We start from the raw sequence: 19,380 nt of genomic DNA, 5'->3' as shown, positions 1-19,380 counted from the left end.
AATAATGTGGTTGCTCTCAGACAATAATAACTTAATTCGATTTGTTTGCCTCCCCAGAGTGATAACTAGGAACTTGTGGGAGGGAAACCTTATGTGTTGTACTCATTCAGCAGTATCAATAAAGACGATAATAATAATGCATCAGTTTTATGCGAACTATAGAAGTGTTCGACCTTTGGGGACATTTTTTTCCAACATGATCAGTTGCATCACAATTGAACAGAAAAAAATGATAGCTCATTTGCCAAATTTGATCATGCCAGTCCATAAATATCCAAATATTTAGATCATATGAATAGGGGTGGGAACCTCTGGGTACCTCACGATACGATACGGTTTGCGATACAAGGCTCACGATAACGATTATCTCAAGATAACCTACTTTCTGAGGAGTATGCAGACACACAACTGCCTCCTAAGAAAAAGGAAGCTGCTAAAGGGAGTGTTACTGGAAGCGCTTGTCATTCAGGAGTACCAACATCTGTGCTCTTCTCACGTTTTGTAACCAGGCTATGTATCTGTTGTTGTTTTCATTTTTATGAGACAGACAAATGAGAAAGCATTCGCTGGTGACAACGTGAGCGAGGCTATCAAAAAAAAAAAACCATTTACAATTATTAAAAGAAGTGTGGAGCGAATCAATCTTTTAAAAGGTGCTCCACAAATGACTGACCAGTCCAGGGCAGAGCGTATTCCGGCTTTCACCCAATGTCAGTTTGGGTAGGCTCCAGCTCACCCAGTGACCTTAATTAGGGTCACCTAGTTAAATGTTTCTCTAAACTAAACTTAATCTATGTGTGCATTCACTTTCAAAGCTGATTTTTCTTTCTACAAACATCAAACTAAATTGTTCAGGAACATCTGAAAATACACGTAATAATCACTCTAGGACACAGGTGTCAAACTTCGGTCCTCGAGGGCCGTTATCCTGCCTGTTTTTCCGTCTCTGAACTTGTCATGTGGGTTTTTCTTCCAGAGCGTTTTTCTGGCTTGTTTCCCTCCTGCTGTCCTCTCTGGTTTGGTTCATCTCCGTGCAGATAAGTAATAAGGACAGTGCGGTTCAGCAGAAAGGTCTCCTCATCTTCGGCGTGGTGCTGTCTGTCCTCCTGCAGGAGACCTTCCGCTTCGCTTACTACAAGCTGCTGAAGTAAGCTATATCCCAAACAGTTGTTACGATGGTTTGACACACTGCTGTAACACTACATATAGTGGAAACTCAAAAGATGATGGCCTGTAAAGTTCTACAACTTGAATTCATGAATTCTTCTTCTGGAAAAATATGCCTCCAAAGTCACAACTTCAGAGGTCAAATGGCCACCACGCCATAGTTCAGCATATTGTCCATTATCAGAGGAGGGCATTCCGTCAGACTGACGGGCGGCCGTTTTCCTGACCATAGACGGGAAACTTAAAAATAGTAATAAATAAATAAATAAAAAAAGACAGGCTAAGCACGGACAGAATTGGGTGTTCGTCCGTCAGTGTAATTGTCACCATCCGGGTCAAGTACCAATGGACCTCACTAGGGCTGAACGATTATGGAAAATAAATCGAATTGCTGAATTATTTTCCTCAAAATTGCGATTGCGATATGAGTTGCGTTTTTTTTTTTCCAAGGTGCTTTTCTAATGTATTTCTCAATCACTAATCCTTATTTTAACAAACTATCAGATGTCTTATGTGTTATTGAATACTGAGGTAAAGGGCAAAATGAAGCATTAATTCATATGAAAGACATTTGATCTACTCCAATTACAGGTATAAATGTGCATATTTGAATGTGCAGTTTGGTAAGCGTTCACCATGATGACAACATAATTCTGCCACACACGTGTGGTGTACACCTAAGTATACTATAATGACACTATACTGTAAAAGGCACAAACTCAAATGCAGAGTACAACAATAATGAAATAAATCAGTGGTTTTGTCACTTCCTACATATCACTTTGTTTCGTGAAACATGATGTAAACGTGGACTGCACTTCTTGATCAGTCAATTTCTCACAGACCGATAAACAATAATCCAGTGCCTCTACTACCACTTCCTACACGTCACTTCATGAAACGTGATAAACGTGGACAGCACTTCTTAAATCACTCCCTCAACGAATCATAAAGATGGATAAGTAAATAAAACATACATGTATGAAATTAATGTTTTACCCGATCTCCAGTTAATAATATAACACACACCACCCGTTAGGAAAACTAAGATAATGTCTACTTAGGACGCATTACCACTCGGCGGCGACTCATCATTAAACATCTTTTCGTCTCTTGCCTCGAAATTTACGGCTGAATTCATCCTTTTAATACTTTTCCTTCTTGCCAACTTTGCACGGATGCGTTTTTATTTATTTGTTTTATTTGTATTTTGTCGGCTCAAGTAGCTGCTCACCATTGTCTCTGTGCTTGTGCCATCAGGCACTTCCTCACACACGCGTTCCGACATTTGACGGCAGCTAATCGACAACCATGTTTTAGTAAAATGCCCACCTCTGTCCATTAGTCCACGTGTGTTTAGCTTTTTCTTTGACTTGTATCTATTTTTTTTGTAATGCCACCACACCACAGAAAGGTACCAGTGGTGGCAAAAAGGAAAAGTGGTATGATGACCATTTATTCAGACGTTGACATTATAGTTGGTCCTTGGTTATGTTGTCATGAAAGCTGCATTAAGTACCTCAATAATTAAAACATTAGTAAAAGAAATAGTGGAATAATAGCTCACACCTAAAGACCCTCAAATTATTTTTATTTGTATTAATTTTAGGTCTGGAAAAGTGAAAGCCTTAACTTGGAGATCAATTGAAATGTTTGAAATCGTTAAAAAAAATTAACTCGTTTAACAGTTTTATTTACTTCTAGTGGTAGCCTCTGTCAAGTATGCAACTAAACACCAACTATAGTTTGTTTTACTTTTAGTTTTACTTGCTTTCCACTTTTTGGTAAGATCTAAAGTAATTTTCTCACTTTGCAAAGCCGTATTCAAATACCATATTTTTCGCTCTATAGTCACACTCTTTTTCATAGTTTGGCTGGTCCTGCCACATGTACTCAGTTTCAACTTGTGGATATTTAAATTACAACTCGGATTGGGACCCTAAATCCTCGTTTCCTGATCATGTTGACTTTCTTTTGGTGGTTGACAAATACGTGTGGTGCATTAGCGCCGCCTTTTTAGCATGCTAAAGAACAGCATGCACCTCCGCCGCCACCTTCCAGATCGTTTTCGAAATACTATTAAATGCATCGTCTAGTCATCTAGGTCTCTTTATTGTAGCAGGCACGATATCCATTGCTGTTGCTGTCTTTTTTATCGTTTTTTTATCGTAAAAACGCCGACTGGAATTGGCCATAAAAGGCAGAGGAAATTCCGCCCAGCGGTGTCCTCGTCAGTATCAGCCGTAGCGACGACCGTCGACTTGGAGTGAAACTGCAACACATTTTCAAGCCAACGCGTGTGGGTTGCGCGCGAGTATAAAGGCAAACCGCCGCAGTGACGTTCTCGCGGATGTCGCCCGCGGGAGTATAAAGAAGCCTTTATTCGCAATCAACCCTCCCTTAACTCATTCACTGCCATTGACAAATTTACTTGTCTTTTCACAGTACAGCCATTCAATCTCAGGAATTTATTTATATTTTTTTCAAATTTTTCAAAATAAAAGACGGTTAGAGAATGTCTGCCAGTGAAGGAGTTAAAGAGGAAGTCAATGCAAACATTTTCTTTACAATAATGTGTTCTATGCAGCCCCATTAGTTTAAACACGGCATACTGATTAATTCTGCGTTTGTGGAATATGGGTTAAGCAGTCAAAGCCACGCCTATTTATCCATCTCAGGGGGCGGCCATTTTGTCACTTGCTGTCAATTGAAAATGATATCAAGAGTTGCTCAGGTAACAACCAGTCACGGCTCAGCTTCAGAAACCACAAACATTGCAATCAAAATGCTGTATTTAGATTAGTTTGAGCCACTGATACACATTTTCTGTATTGATGCCTGTTTTTCACAATGTTGTATGGCATCTGTGCATTTGTGTTTGCAGGAAAGCAAATGAAGGGCTCCTCACCCTCAGTCAGGAGGAAACGATGCCCATCTCCATACGACAACTGGCCTATGGTACATTTCCAAAAATAACAAGATAACATCACAAAAATATGTTTTAATCGAGGTGGTGCTGAACTTAACCACATTTTGTTCACCTGAAAGATTTTAGGATATACAGTATGTGACTTTCCAATCCGTTAATTTAACTGTTTTTATTACATAATGGTAGTTCCACTGCGCTAAATCCTGACTATAAATACCTACTACAATATTTACCCAAACCCAAACTTTGTTGAACATTGTGCTAACATTAATTTGTTCTTAAATCATGCACTGAAGTCATGTTTTAGAAATGGTGATGAGTATTATTATTGAGCAATCCAAACTATTTCACCACATCTGCAGTACAATTGCTGTCATATAGATGCTCCTTTGCTTGTGATCTGTTTCAGTGTCTGGCCTTGGTTTTGGATTCATGAGTGGCGCATTTTCTGTGGTGAACATTCTTGCTGACTCTGTTGGGCCGGGAACTATCGGGATCCATGGAGACTCACAGCACTACTTTTTGTCTTCAGGTACCACTTAATTCTCACACTGCATTATCATACTACGTTCAGAAATTATGATCTTTGTTGATGTTTGTATTCAATAACTAAATAAAATCCACTTAGAGTTTAAAAACTTAAAACATTAAGTGTTTCACAATAAGAAAACAGAAAGCTTAATTTCTTATTTAATACAAACAATTAAGGGCCAGTCCTTTTGAGAGCCATCTCACCATATTGGAGTAAAGCAGCAGGGCATGAGACAACAGAGCGGCATTTGTGACATTGTGGACTTGTTGAGTTGCAAAGAGAAAAATTGCTTTGCCGGGCAGACGGCTCCTCCGGCTCACAGGTCGCTCTCCAGCACCAGGGAGGCTGCGAGCGAGTGTGCTATTGCTTTTGCCGCTCGCTTCCACATCCGGCGCAAGGCCGAGACGCCCAGAGAACCACCACGGCTGACCTTTTTTTCTGAATCCGAACCGCGATTGGTCGTTGTGAGTAGTTGTGATGTCATTTTCAGTCGACAGAAGACAAAATGGCCGCCCCCAGAGATGGCTAAAAACAAGTGCATTTTGCTCCTTAACTTATATTCCACAAACGCAATATTTATCAGAATTCCCTGTTTCAACTAGTGGGCTTGGATAGAACATATTCTTGAAAAAATTATGTTTGCGTTGATTTCTCTTTTAAAACAAAACTGGCTTTTTTCTTTAGCCACATATTGTGATTTAAGTCACAGCATTATATACAAAATACACAAAAATCTCCGCATTCTCATGTTTTTTGGTAGACTAAGGCAACGTTTATAATATACTAGGAACAGTGATGATGTGGAAAAAGGGAAATGCACAGTACATGCATGTTTGCGCTACTGAAACATGTGATCTCTTTTCCCTTCCTAGCATTCATGACGATGGCCATTATCCTTCTCCACATGTTCTGGGGTGTGGTCTTCTTTGACGCCTGTGAGAAGCAGCAATGGTGGGCGGTTGCTGCCGTTGTCCTCAGCCACTTGCTTGTTTCCTGTTTGGTGAGTGATGTGCGCAGTGAAAATGGGGTTGGGGGCTCACGTTGTAAAGACGCAAGCTTGCCTACACCATGGCTGCGTTGCTATCAGGCAAGTTTGCATAATGAAAAACACCAAACTTATCAGATAAGTGAGGCAGGCAAAAGAATTGTATTATGACGACACACACTCACTCACTCAGTGGCTAAAAAAAGTGAACAGTACTGCTTCTCCGCATCAGGGTCTCGGGTGAGCTGCAGCTTATCCCAACTGATTATGGGTGAAAGGTGGGGTACACTCTAGACTAGTCGCCAGCCAATTTAGCGTCTTTTATGAATCTAATGTACATGTTTTTGGAATGTGGGAGAAAGCCACAGGACAAGAAGACCCACACAAACACGGGAAGAACATGGAAGCTCCACACAGGAATACCCTCGCCTGGAGTCAAACCCCCTGGGCTTTGTTCTTTTGGAGCCTGAAATATTGTTGTATATAAATAAAATTCAAATTTGTCAGGCTTTTTAATTGCGCTATTCCTTGTGGTAGGATGGATATCATTTAGGTGGGAGGGCGGATGATGTTTACTTTTTTAGTCTACATTAACTCATTCACTGCCAGACATTTGCAGACCCTCTTTTACCCTAACGTTTGAAAAAATTTGAAAGAAATATAAATACGTTTCTGGGATTGAATGGCTGGACTGCAAAAAGACAAGTAAATTAATCAATGGCAGTAAATGAGTTAAAAAAAATAAAAACTGACTATGATGAAAAATCCGTAACTATTATGACCATGGTGTCGAAACTGTAGTGCTTCATAACGTCATCTTAAGGCTATGTTCACACCGTAGGTCTTAATGTTCAATTCATATATATATATTTTTTTTTTTTTTAAATCAGATTTCTTTTTGCGTGTGTGTGTGTGTAAGCATTCATATTACATAGAAATGTCACCTCGGTCTGTGTGTGAACATATATGTTGCCAAAGTGACCCGCATGCACAGAAGAAGAGAAGACGTCACTCACGACGTAGTATTTACAGAAGTAAATGTAGTCCAGCGTGTCGGGGCATTTCTACAGTGGAGCCATTCGGTAGGAGGTACAAATATAGTATTTGTGGGAAATGAAGAGGCGAGGTTTTTCGATCCCATTTCATGGAGACATCACTAAAGATGACGTTACGTCATAAAAAATGAACCAATCTATGTGGATGAATTAGTATCACCATAAATGTCCACTTTATGCTTCATGTTTTAAGTGGGATTAAATTAAAGTCAATAATGTTACTCAAAACAAGAGTGGCCCAGGTCTCGTTTGAAAAAAAAAAAAAAATCTGAATTGAGCCGTTCAGATAAAAAATCTGATACAGGTTGCATATGGGTCGCATTTACCTGCGGTGTGAACCTAGTCTAACATTTACTCCCCTCTCACCTCTGTCATGTAGTAAAATTAGGTGGCATTTTTCACACTTCTCTTTGGTTGAGTATGCAGTTGTAATTAATGAAGTGGCATTTTACCCTGTACCACTGGCTTTAGTTGATCTCTTTCATTTCACAGACCTTCCAGAACCCAGAGTATGTTGCCAGCCTGGTTCCCACCTACATTATCTTGTTCCTAATGGGCATGTGGGCCTTTTACTCTGCTGGCGGGTCCCTGAGGAACCTCAAACTTTGCCTGACCTGCAAAGACAAAGATTTCCTGCTTGCCAACCACCGGCCCAGATAACGCAACACTCCAGGGAGCTCGCAGGAGACTCCATCCAGAAATGACACGCACGCACGCACACAGACACACACACTCACACACTGACCACCACGAGAGAGTGCTTGTTCTCTGTTAATCAGAATTTTGAATTTGAACCCAAGGGTATTTTTTTCAAGGACCTGTAAAATCAGTGACTTCTTTGCAGAGGAAATATACAATTTTGAGAGAGATTCCTATCCAGTTTTGGTAAAGCTCCTTTTATGGGAATTAATTGAGATTAAATGTGGTTCGCTCACAAAATAAATCTGATGCATTATTATTATTATTATTAAATATAAACTCCTGTGCTTAACAGTGCCCATGCTTTTAATTTGCTGCAATGTTATAGGAAGTTTCAATGTTGAGTGTCGCCACCGAACATGTAGTCATATATTGCCCAACATTGAAACCTGAAGGTAAAGGTTATTGTTTTAGTAATGGGTCATGTTGTTCAAAGGGTGAATTTTGAACAATGATTAAAAAAAACCCAAAATAATTGTATGTTGTGGACATCATTGCCACTGAGGAGGTGGCAATGATGTGAGGTGTAAGCTATGAGATACAGTAGATGTTTTTTTTTCCTCGTTTAAACTGGTTTTGATGCCATGTTATTTTAGTTGACAGATTTGACATCTAGCTCCAAATACTTTGTGATCACCAAGCACAAATTGAGATGTGAAAGTGTTGTAATTATAAAAAAGGTTCTGTTTCTTTGTTGTCTTTAATGATTTAGTTGCTCTTGTGGGCACTTAGTCTTGTCTCGTATTTTAGCAATTGTATAATTATATGCAGCATTCCTTTATTTTATGCATCCTCGGTGAGTTCTGCTCGAACTTTCATTCATCAGATGTTTCGATAAGTGTGCCAATCTTCTCTTAGTTTTGTTAAGTTTAAAAAAATAATAATAATCAGATGCAAGTCTGGTTGATTCACAATGGCATCACACTTGTTTGCACTGCAGTTCTCTCAAATAAATGTGTTGTATTATGTTTTGAAATGTTGCATGTTGTTATCGACTCATTTGGGCGTAGCCAGAAAATGTTCAGAGGGGTGGTAGGGGTGGCCGTGCGTGCGTGCATCCACTCTTTATGAAAAACAATTAGGCTACTTCTTGGCCATGTTGTTTGCTTGTTATGGTGTGAAAGTAATGATTTTGATAGACATTGACTAAGAATTTAATGTTCTTTCACTTCTTTACTTAAAATGATTATTTTAGTTTTGATTCTGATCAATAGTACATTTATTCTTCAAATATGCAGTTAATATTTAAAAAAACATGTGGCATAGTAGCAAGGGTTCTAAGAATACTGCACAACATATAATACATTCATCCATGTGAAAATGGCAGACAAATCCCAAATATCAAAATTTTCCCCTAGGTGTGGAGGTGTCCAGATGGGTGGCCATGGCCACCATGTAGCTCCGCCCCTGGACTCACTTTGTGTTTAAATGCTTAAGTTAGTTTTACACACGCACTGATAACAGTGTTTTTACAGCAAAAAACAAAATAGCTGAAGTTGGCAGTAACAGGATGGCTGCCCTCTGGGGGAGGTGTTCGGGCAGTTCTTTTGCCAGGTCAGCTCTTCGGCCATTTTTGTAGTCCATGTAAATTTTCAGTTTGACCTGACAATGTTACAAAAATGTTTGTCATTCCAATTACATTTTCATTTGGAAGGTGAAACCACACTTTTCCAATGATGAAGTGCTCTATGATAGACAGGTGACCGATCCAGCGTGTAACCTGCTTTTGCCCTAAGTCGGCTAGAAAATATGGAGTAAAATCGCTGTCAAAAAGGCATATCCGTGATTTAAACATTTGTATCCGTTATAGTAAAAGACATATCCGTGATTAAAGATTCGTATCCGTAATAGTAATAATTTGTGAGTACAAATCAAAATTGTGAAGGTTTGACTTCTTTTCTTGAGAGTACGAATCAAAATTTTGAGGGTTTGACTTCTTTTCTTGTGAGTACGAATAAAAACTGTGAGTGCCATTGTTTTGTGAATACAACTCTCGCTTCTATGACTACGAATCTTCACTACGCACGAATTGCCAGTTTACGACGAATCACTTTTGTGTTGTGAGGACGAATCTTTACAACATGCAAATTAGGATGACGTCACGCAGAACACAGGCAGAGCTTTGTTTTCTTCTCTACACATGCGCGGGGAGAGGAATCGCAGATCGATTAGCTCTGTGACCTGCCTGTGTTCTGCGTGACGCCATCGTAATTTGCATGTTTTGCAGATTCGTCCTCACTAAAGTCATTCGTTGTAAACTAGCAATTCGTGCGTATTGAAGATTCGTAGTCGTAGAAGCGAGAGTTGTATTCACAAAACAATGGCACTCACAGTTTTTATTCGTACTCACAAGAAAAGAAGTCAAACCCTTACAATTTTGATTTGTACTCACAAATTATTACTATTACGGATACGAATCTTTAATCACGGACATGCCTTTTACTATTACGGATACGAATCTTTAAATCACGGATATGCCTTTTTCACAGCGATCTTACTCCATAAGAAAATGGAAAAAAATAATGTTTCATTAGTTATAATACGGGCGGCACGGTGGTCGACTGGTTAGCACGTCCGCCTCACAGTTCAGAGGTCGTGGGTTCGATCCCGGCTCCGGCCTCCCTGTGTGGAGTTTGCATGTTCTCCCCGTGCCTGCGTGGGTTTTCTCCGGGCACTCCGGTTTCCTCCCACATTCCAAAAACATGCATGGTAAGTTGATTGGACTCTCTAAATTGCCCCTAGGTGTGATTGTGAGTGCGGATGTTTGTCTCTGTGTGCCCTGTGATTGGCTGGCAACCAATTCAGGGTGTCCCCTGCCTACTGCCCAAAGACAGCTGGGATAGGCTCCAGCACACCCCGCGACCCTTGTGAGGATAAGCGGTATCGATAATGGATGGATAGTTATAATACAAGTTAAAAGTTAAAATATAGCAAAACTAGTTAAGTGATTACAATGCTACCCTCACACAAAGTATTACTGCAACAGTATGGTAATTGGTATCTACCGAAACTTTGCAGTCACTACCGAAAAAACAGATGTTTTAACAAAAAATAAAATGTATTGATATAATTTTATCACAAAGCCCGAAGACTCTCGAGTCATGCCCCCAGGTAGTGACGTTCCACGGAATGTAGCCAATGAATAAGCGAGCTTACAGGAACAAGGAAGCAGGTGAAAAAGAAAACATGTCCTGCCCATGTTACTCGGATAATAAAACTTGATACCTTTAGAACCAGTTTACAAACCATAACCGCCATTCGAGGTGCTTATATAGCAGTTATACAGCAGTTTAATGGATAAATATAATCACAGTGCATCTTCAGTTTAATGACTCAAGTGCCCTCCCAGTTTTCGGGTGCTGTTCTTCGTGTTAGTACCACGCGATCAATAGTATTTCGATATTTTGCGATGGTTTATTGTGTGGCAGTTGGTTGTAGTAATGGTGGGGGCAGTCGCAAGAGCTTCTTTAGCTTCCCTAGTGATGAAATAATACGTGACCAGTGGGTCCGGAAAGTCAATCGTCAGGGGGGAAAGCATGGACAGCTGTGGGGGCCGAGCAAACACTCCAAACTCTGTGCTGATCATTTCGAACCGGCGTGCTTCAGCAAAAATTTTGCAGAGAGCATTGGCTACACGGGTGTCGTTCGACCCAGGCTGAAACCAGATGCAGTGCCAACGATTTTTCCTTTAACAATCGCGACTTCAACCCAGAGGAGCAGGAAAAAATCCGGCAGCCGCGGTACACGCAAGAAGCGGAGCAGGCAAGAGGTAAAGAAGACTTCTTTACATGTACCTACGACTCACTCTATTTTCGAGGTCTCAGGATCACCCAGAATGCACTGCCCGCGTCCATTTTGAATGTCACGATCGCTACTTCATTTGTTACGGTTCAGTGAAATAACAAGGACGTTTGCCATGCCTACTACGTGTGTTGTTGAAGGCTGTACAAATCGAGGGGGGAAAGGCGGAAAGGGATTCTACAGAATCCCGAAAGTGATCACGAATCAAGGATTTCACACACAGAAAAAAAGTGAAAGACGAAGACAACTGTGGCTGGCTGCAATAAACAGAGCCAACCTACCAAAGTTTGACTACATTCGAATTTGCTCGGATCACTTTGTCACAGGTAAAATATTCTCTGCTGAAATATGATCGCTCTTTGTTCTATTCTTCAACGGTAGTATTTTGATCTTATTGGTTAGTCTAGCCTGTTATTTAAAAACAGGGAAAAAACTGTTGACTGTCCTGTAGTGTGTTCATGTTGTTCTTGCTAGTTGCACTGCGAGCAGCTGATGAGACCAGTGTGAAAACAAAACACAACCATGCTCATTTTTTTCTTTTAAGATGGCTCTCCCATTTCAAAATGATCTAATGTGTGAGCTCGTGTTGGTCTTGCTAGTTACCCCGCCAGTAAGACCAACACGAAAACAAAACCAAAACCATGCCGGTCTATGCTGTTTTTTTTCTCAGCAGTTGAGGCCCATTTCAATATGATGAAACCAGGAAAGTGATTTCAATCGAATCGAGCATGTATCTTATTTGTTAATGTATCTTATTACTTAGTTGCACATAAGTGAACTAGGTGCATATATATGTTTGTGGTATAAGATGGATACATACACCCTATTTATGTAAAACCATATTTCACATATTTAATGAGTTACTGCAAGAAAATAAATATCATGTAATGTCATAAATTATATCTCTAGTGTGTCATGCATTTACATCTTTATCTATTGTTAACAGGTAAACCTCACCCTTGGGACGAAACAAATCTGGACTGGGTACCCAACAAAGACTTGGGCTTTAGTCCACTAAGGACCTCCCCCTCGAAGGCTGCCCAGCATCAGAAAACAGAAAACAACAGAAAACAGACACAGAAAAAGACAGAGGCTGCAATGACTCTGCTGGACTTAAGCCACTCACAACCCACTGCAGACAATTCAGAAGAGATGTGCGATGTTTTTCCATTAGCAGAACTGGATATTGAGGATCTTAATGACAGTTCAGGTGCAGTTGCTACTGAATTGGAGGAGGCTCAGACTGAAATCGCAAGACTTCAACAAGAAATTATGCAGTTAAGAAAAGAAAATGACACTGCAAACAATGCTGTACAAAGTATGAAGGTAAACAATCCTGAAGATTTAGGCGACGACAAAGTGAAGTACTACACAGGACTTCCTGTCCTCGTTACTTTCATGGCTTGGTTTTAGCCTGATTGTCGGGGTGATTACAGAAAACAAGAATTCTTTCTTGAGCAAATTTCAAAAGCTCTTTATGACATTGTTCCAACTTCGTCTTAATACCCCTTACAGATATTGCCTACAGATTTGATGTGTCTAGATTGACAGTGTCCAAGACATTCATAGAGACCCTGAACATTTTATTTCTTGCATTAAAGCCTTTAATTCGCTGGCCAACTCATGAAGAGCTGCACGACACTATGCCTTTGGGGTTTCGCATTTCTTTCCGCAAGAAAGTAACATGCATCACAGATTGGTTTGAGATATTTATTGACAGACCATCCAATACGACAGCAAGAGAAATCCAGTCTCTCTGTTGAAGTTCGTATGGTCCGAATCGCCTATTCCGCTTTAAAGGGGTAATCAACCCAAACATATTTTTTTCAAGATTATGTTCCCAGCAGGTTCACTAGTTGAAACAGGGCATTCTGATTAAAATTGCATTTGTGGAATATGAGTTAAGCAGCAAAATCCACCTCTTTTTATCCTTTCTTGTCATTTCTGACGACTAAAAATGACATCACAACTACCCAGGGCTCAGGGAACGACCAATCACAGCTCGCCTGTTTTCTAAAGCTGAGCCGTGATTGTTTATTACCTGAGCCCTGGGTAGTTATGATGTCATTTTCAGTCGACAGAAGTGACAAAGTGGCCGCCCCCAGAGATGGCTAAATACGGGTGGATTAACTCTTATTCCACAAACGCAATATTTATCACAATGCCTTGTTTCAACTAGTGGGCTTGCATAGATCATATTCTTGAAAAAAATATGTTTGGGTTGATTTCCACTTTAATGGTTTTGTTCTTGTTCCCTAATGGGGTGATTAATTTTGTATCGCTGTTATTCCAGACGGTGTCCAAGGTACACGAAGCTACAGCAGTAGATGACAACACATCAAATCCCGCTGATATGGAAATCGAAGTGAATAATCAAATGGACATCACTGACTCTTTGCCACAGGCTAGTCTCAACAGTGAGCGTGTCCAGGCTGCTGTTGTCACAAAGCCATTCAGAACTCGGACATCATCGGTAAGTTGAACTGTGATGTCTTCATCAAATGCTTTGGTTGCTACCTCTAATCAGCTCAATCATGACCTCCTTTTCAGTACAAGCGACATGGAACGCAAGTGACATCTACAGTGAGTCTAAATCATAAAAAAGTTTGGTGCGGCAAGGAACTCCCAGCTGTGAGAGCAATTTCCAAGATGACAGACGCTCGCTGTTCAGAAGATGCAGGTATAGTATGTTGTATAGTACTTTTCATGCATGGAAAGTGCAGCTCAAGGTGCACTGGTACAGCATATCAGGAGTGCCCAACCAAAGGGCCGCGGACCGTACCAGAGGATAAAAAAACTAAATCAAAACGATAGTGAGCATTGCTGTAATTTTGGACCAATAGTAATGAGGCTGTTGTTGTTCCAGTTTATTTACCAGAGGTGAGCATCGTCTGTCCGTCACAAGTTCCCGTCTGTATTTCCGGCCGACCCACGTGGTCACAGTCTGTCCCTCATTGGCGGCAGCCAATCGGCGTCAGGAATATCATTTTCATGTCACATGAAGGCGCCGCACAAGCAGAAACGCCGCTAAATAAAGCAAAATATCAATAAGATAAGATAATATTAGATAAGAAGGCCTTTATTGATCCCACAGTGGGGACATTTTCAGTGTTACAGCAGCAAAGATATAGGTCACACAGAGACGGCGGCATAATTAATGTATAACATTAACGGCAAACATTCAGAATCATCCATCCATTACCGAGCGGGCGCGCCTGAAATATAGGCGAGAACTCATGGACGGACTAAAGTATTGATGAATGCCCACCTCTGTTTTTTATTAATTTTATTTTATTATTTCCTGAACTGCATCTTCAACAGACTCTTTATGATTGTATGAGTTTTTCACTACCAACAGCTCAGACTCCAGAAACACAGTACTTCTGACTATATCGGATGGAATATATAGATATAGATTTTAGGGGCTGGACTCCAACCTCAAATCCACAATCGCTGTTTGTTAACCATTTAACCACAGAATCCCAAATCCATTTGAGTGGGTTACTAATTGTACTTTTGCCGAAAAACACATCCTAGATAGGCCAACAAAATATAAAAAAACAATTTTATCGTAATGTTAAATGAAATGCACAATACAGTGCTTTTAACTACACCATGTTGTCCAAAATGCTTTGCCAAGCCTCAAATAACGTTTTTGTAAACATATTTAGTGTACATATGTGCTAACAGCAATGCAGCATCAACCTTTATTGAAAGGTAGTTACTTATTTTAACCACCAGGATCCCCTGCTGTACACTGTTGAATGGCAGAAGGTGTTCTTCCAACCATCCGTCCATCCATCCATCCATCTTCTGAAGTTCTTATCCTTTTGGACTAATTTTAAATCCACCTGCTTGTCGTACAAGCTGTTAACCGGTATATTTTCGTATCCTCTCCGGTGTGCAAGTGGCCAAACTCTCTTCATCTGCTGCTATGACGGTGTGAGGCAAGCAATGAAGTAACAAAAGACAAATGAGTAGATAAACCGATCAAGCAGTTATGCCAGGACACAACACGTCATTGATGTCCATATATTATTTGGTCAGGTAAGGTTTATTTTCAAGTTGGCCTTCTTACTGCGCAGCAAAAATGGTTCATTCTACGCATGACAGTAACCCGCCGCCAATTATCCAAGAAGGCCAACTTCAAAATAAAACGAGCCAATTATCGGTGCCAATATTCGGCATTTTGACGAGTATCGGTATCAGCCTTTTTTTTTTTTTTTTTTTTTTTTTTTTTAAATCTGATGGCTGATAAATCAATATAAAACTGTGTTAACTTCAAGGAACTATTTATATAAATTGTAAGTTAACTTTATAATAGATTATACTGGCCCTGGGAACATTGCACCTTTTGTTTTTTGTGTGAAATTGATGATGAAGTGAAAGATAAGTGAAATTTTAACATTTCTGTCATATTGAAACTTTATTTACTTTAGAAATCTATAGGGAGCTATTTTTCAAGTTTTCGCTTAACTTTTTAAGACATGCTGATGACGTTGCGAGCTCCCTGAACTTTGTTAGAATGTTACAACAAAGCTGTATATTGTCAAAAATGTATAATGATTAAAGAAAAAAATCAACATTATGCAAATCTGAAAAATTGTTCAATAAACATATACTTAAAGATGTTTCAACAAAATTACGAGTTTTCTTTTTCTTTAGATTTTGACGACAATATTTTCCTTTTTACAGAAAAGAATATCGGATCCAAATATCGGTTATTAGCCTCCACGACTACTAATAATTGGTCTCGGTCCTGAAAAAAAAAAAAAACATATCGGTCTATCGCTAATATAAATCCCTCAGGTAGTGGCTCCATTCAGTATAAATTGTGTTTGTTTTGATAGTCGCGGCCAGCTCATTGTTCGGGCAAAGTTAGTGTAGTTTTTAAATTACAGTTTGTAAAATGTTAATGTAGCGTTTAATTCAGTTAGAGATAGTTTGGGTGTGCCCAGCAAAGGTTTAGCGGAGTGGTTAAGCGCACGACTTTTAGCTTTGTGGACAGTAGACATGAGTTTATGTTGTTGGTCTTTTCATATCGTAATTTTCACCGTTTATTTTATTCAACGGTGAGGTGTTTCTGTTCCAAGGAAAGTGACACCTCACTAGGAAGGCATGAAAATACATCAGCATCAGGAGCAAGTGGGGGTTCCGTATCTTACTCAAGAACATTTGGACATAGCCATAAAAAAAGTAACCATGTGGTCAATGAAAGATCGATTAAATATTGTGTTAATGGTCATCTGTTTTAGTTCATTCATTAAGCATCTAACTTGCATTTTCTTTTGTTTTAGTGGGAAAGAATGATTGTTCATCCATCCTTAAACATGTAAAGAAGAGGAGAAAGGAGCTGGATTCGTTCAACAGAAGGCAGAAGAGCAAACACAAAAGAATTAAGCAGGCGAGGAAATCATCACCATCATCATCATCAGCTGCTGCAGCAGCTGATTTTCCTATTTTAGAAGAAGGCATCAACTCTTCTGCTGGAGCTGTGATTCTTGCTGAAGAATCCGCAGAGGTCTCTTCATCTCTTGAGTCAAAATTTAAAGCCCAGAGGAGTGAAAATATGTTGTTAAAAGAAAAACTAAATGGAATTGGACTAAATGAGACCAGTCTCAAAAACGATGATAAAAAGGTCAACATTCTCACTGGTTTACCAACAGTTTCACTTTTGATGACGCTTTTTAACTTTGTAGCCCCTTTTTTGAAACATACGCCAGGCGTGACATCATTTCAGCAGTATATGCTGACTTTAATTAAGCTTCGTATGAACTTGTCTTTTGACTTTCTTGCCTATTATTTTGCCACTGACTCAACCACTGTTTGCAAGCTTTTCAAACACTGTGTCAATGTCATGTATCGTAGGCTGGTGCCATGTTTAGTCATATGGCCAGATAGGGAATCCTTAAAAAATTCTCTTCCGTATGCCTTTAGGAACAGTACCTTCGAAAAGACAGTGTGCATTATTCACTGTTTTGAAATTTCCATTGATAAACCAAGTAACTTGTTAGCCAGCGCGCAACGTTCTTCACAGCGTACAGTGAAATACTTGATAGCCATTTGCCCACAAGGTTCAATTTGTTTCATTTCAAATGCCTGGGGAGGGCGCACAAGCGATATGTTCATCACAGAGCAAAGCGATTTTTTACGTAATGTGCTCCGAGGGGACCTAGTTTTAGCAAACGCGGGTTTTGATGTTAGCAGGAGTGTACATATAACTCAAGCTGAAAATAAGATTCCCGCATTCACTCGTGGCAAAAACCAATTAGATCCTGTTGACTTGGGGAACACAAGTCGCTTTGCATCTCTCAGGATTCACATTCAGAGAGTAATCGGAGTTCTTTGTCAGAAGTTCACAATTTTGCAAAGTACTGTCCCCGTAGGTTTCACTGACATTGAAGACGATGTGAGCTTCCTCGACAAAATTGTTAACATTTGTTGTGCTCTTACAAATGTCTCTGTATCTGTTATACCTTTTCAGTAACTGCAAACTTTATTCAATGTCCCTCATATCGTGTGCTGACTTTGACCCAAATGAGCGGATGCCACTGTACAAATACAAACACGTTAAAAAAGCGTGTATTTTTTTAATTGCCTGTAAATAAACCCGCGAGTGCACATTACTCCTTCTGTGCTGTTTCTTTTGATTGAATTTACCTAAACTTCATTTCACAAAAACAGACAAGTGAATTCATACACAGGATCAGTAAATGCCCAACTGACACCTGCTCTAAGTGGTGGAGTGCAAAGAATTACTAGCATTGTAGTTGGTGAAAATGAGGAAAGAGTAACAATAAAAACGGGACTCACTTTCCCACATTATAGTGTGTGTGTGTGTGTGTGTGTTTAGCCTGTTTAAGTGGACGCTTGGTTGCCAGTGAAATGGTGGTAGAAGTACTTGCACAGCAGGTTTATTGAACTTTTTGGTTCAATGTAGAATCCCTAAAATGCCCTTCCTCCCTACCCTTTTCCTTTCTGATCTTGCTCTCATTTATGAAAAATGAAACCACCTTACTGTGTGACACAAAGCCTATTGGGGTCTCCGAGGGCCCCATGAAAGACAAAGGCCCTTTTAACGAGAATTTCACCTTCAGGCCAACTTCAACTTCAGGCCATCCCCTGGGTTAGCTAAAAATGGGTGGATTTCTCATATTTCACAGACGCAATATTAATCAGAATGCCGTGTTTAGACTAGTGGGCCTGCACGGAACATATTCTGGAAAAAAATATGTTTGGGTTGACCTCCACTTTAATTTAGCATGGCGATCGTTACCAGTCACCTTGTCATAGTTTGCATTTTTTGTCTGGTACTAGTGACTCTTGATATTGAATGCCTTGAAAAGAGCCACAGTCTCTTAGCAAGGTAGGCAGACAGTTGTTTTGTGTTTCACTGAATAAATATGCCAATTTCCACTTGTCCCGGATGCAACGGCCATCTCAGTCAACGTTCTTTTTCTTCGCTAGAGTCTCTATTTTAAAAATGGGCTGGAAAGGGCCACACGATGATCATGCACTGAGTGGTTCACTCTGACACCTAACACAACTTTGAGAGTGGTGTGTTCGGAGAGGCAGAGCGAGCTTGCGGCGTATTTCCGAAAGCACCCGAGACAAGAGCGCGGCCACAGGTCTGCTGCTTTTGGTAACATATAAATTCGCTTTTTTAATATGTATTTTCTGCTGCGGTCAACAGTACTGGCGGGCCACGCATTATGGCTACGGGCCGCTGGAAAATTGAACAAGGGCTACATTTGACACCCAGGCCGGTCTTTGGATATGCCTGGGTTAAGTGAAGACTAAATTGTCCCTCGGTATGAATGTGAGCGTGACTGCTTGTTTGTCTCTGTGCTATAAGACGACTCTAGCTCACCCACTACCGTTTTGAGGACATGCTGTATAGAAAATGGATGGAATTGTTACTTGAATGGATTAGTGTTACTTTTGACAACATTCTCAATTGCACTGACATCATTTTCTTAGCCTCTTCACAGAGGATATTTGGACAATCTCACTGGTTTGGCCCCACCCACCAACTCACCCACCTACGCATATTTTATGCTAATGAGCTGGTGCACCAGCTCTTCAGGCGCACGCCAAGCGCCTCGAGGATGAGCCGGATGGAGCAGAGCAGGCAGCAGCGGGAGTCCAGCCGGGGGGGTTCCACCAGGTGATGCTGTCTAAACCTGACTGACTGAGGATTTGCAAAACACGA

The 19,380-nt window shown here is 40.2% G+C and overlaps 2 protein-coding genes across 2 annotated transcripts in view; both read left to right on the top strand.

The window, feature by feature from the left end:
• Positions 1-8,343, top strand: part of aph1b (aph-1B gamma-secretase subunit) — an 8,849-nt gene extending 506 nt beyond the window's left edge. The window contains exons 2-6 of the mRNA XM_086026918.1: positions 977-1,147; positions 4,052-4,125; positions 4,506-4,628; positions 5,501-5,628; positions 7,161-8,343. Coding sequence (XP_085883044.1) covers positions 977-1,147; positions 4,052-4,125; positions 4,506-4,628; positions 5,501-5,628; positions 7,161-7,328 — 664 coding nt within the window. The 3' untranslated portion in view covers positions 7,329-8,343. The remainder of the gene's footprint in view (positions 1-976; positions 1,148-4,051; positions 4,126-4,505; positions 4,629-5,500; positions 5,629-7,160) is intronic.
• Positions 8,344-10,996: 2,653 nt separating this feature from the next.
• On the top strand, positions 10,997-17,794 carry LOC147150464 (uncharacterized). The gene is made up of 6 exons (XM_086026986.1): positions 10,997-11,136; positions 11,309-11,494; positions 12,115-12,494; positions 13,462-13,641; positions 13,719-13,848; positions 16,466-17,794. Exons 3-6 carry the CDS (start codon positions 12,267-12,269, stop codon positions 17,653-17,655), a joined length of 1,728 nt encoding a protein of 575 aa, XP_085883112.1. The 5' UTR covers positions 10,997-11,136; positions 11,309-11,494; positions 12,115-12,266; the 3' UTR covers positions 17,656-17,794.
• The last annotated feature ends 1,586 nt before the right edge of the window (positions 17,795-19,380 follow it).

This window comes from Filicampus tigris, chromosome 3, assembly GCF_054856515.1.
Source record: "Filicampus tigris isolate MCC_2025a chromosome 3, RoL_Ftig_1.0, whole genome shotgun sequence".
NCBI lineage: Eukaryota > Metazoa > Chordata > Actinopteri > Syngnathiformes > Syngnathidae > Filicampus > Filicampus tigris.
This window is presented reverse-complemented; position numbering and strand designations above follow the sequence as displayed.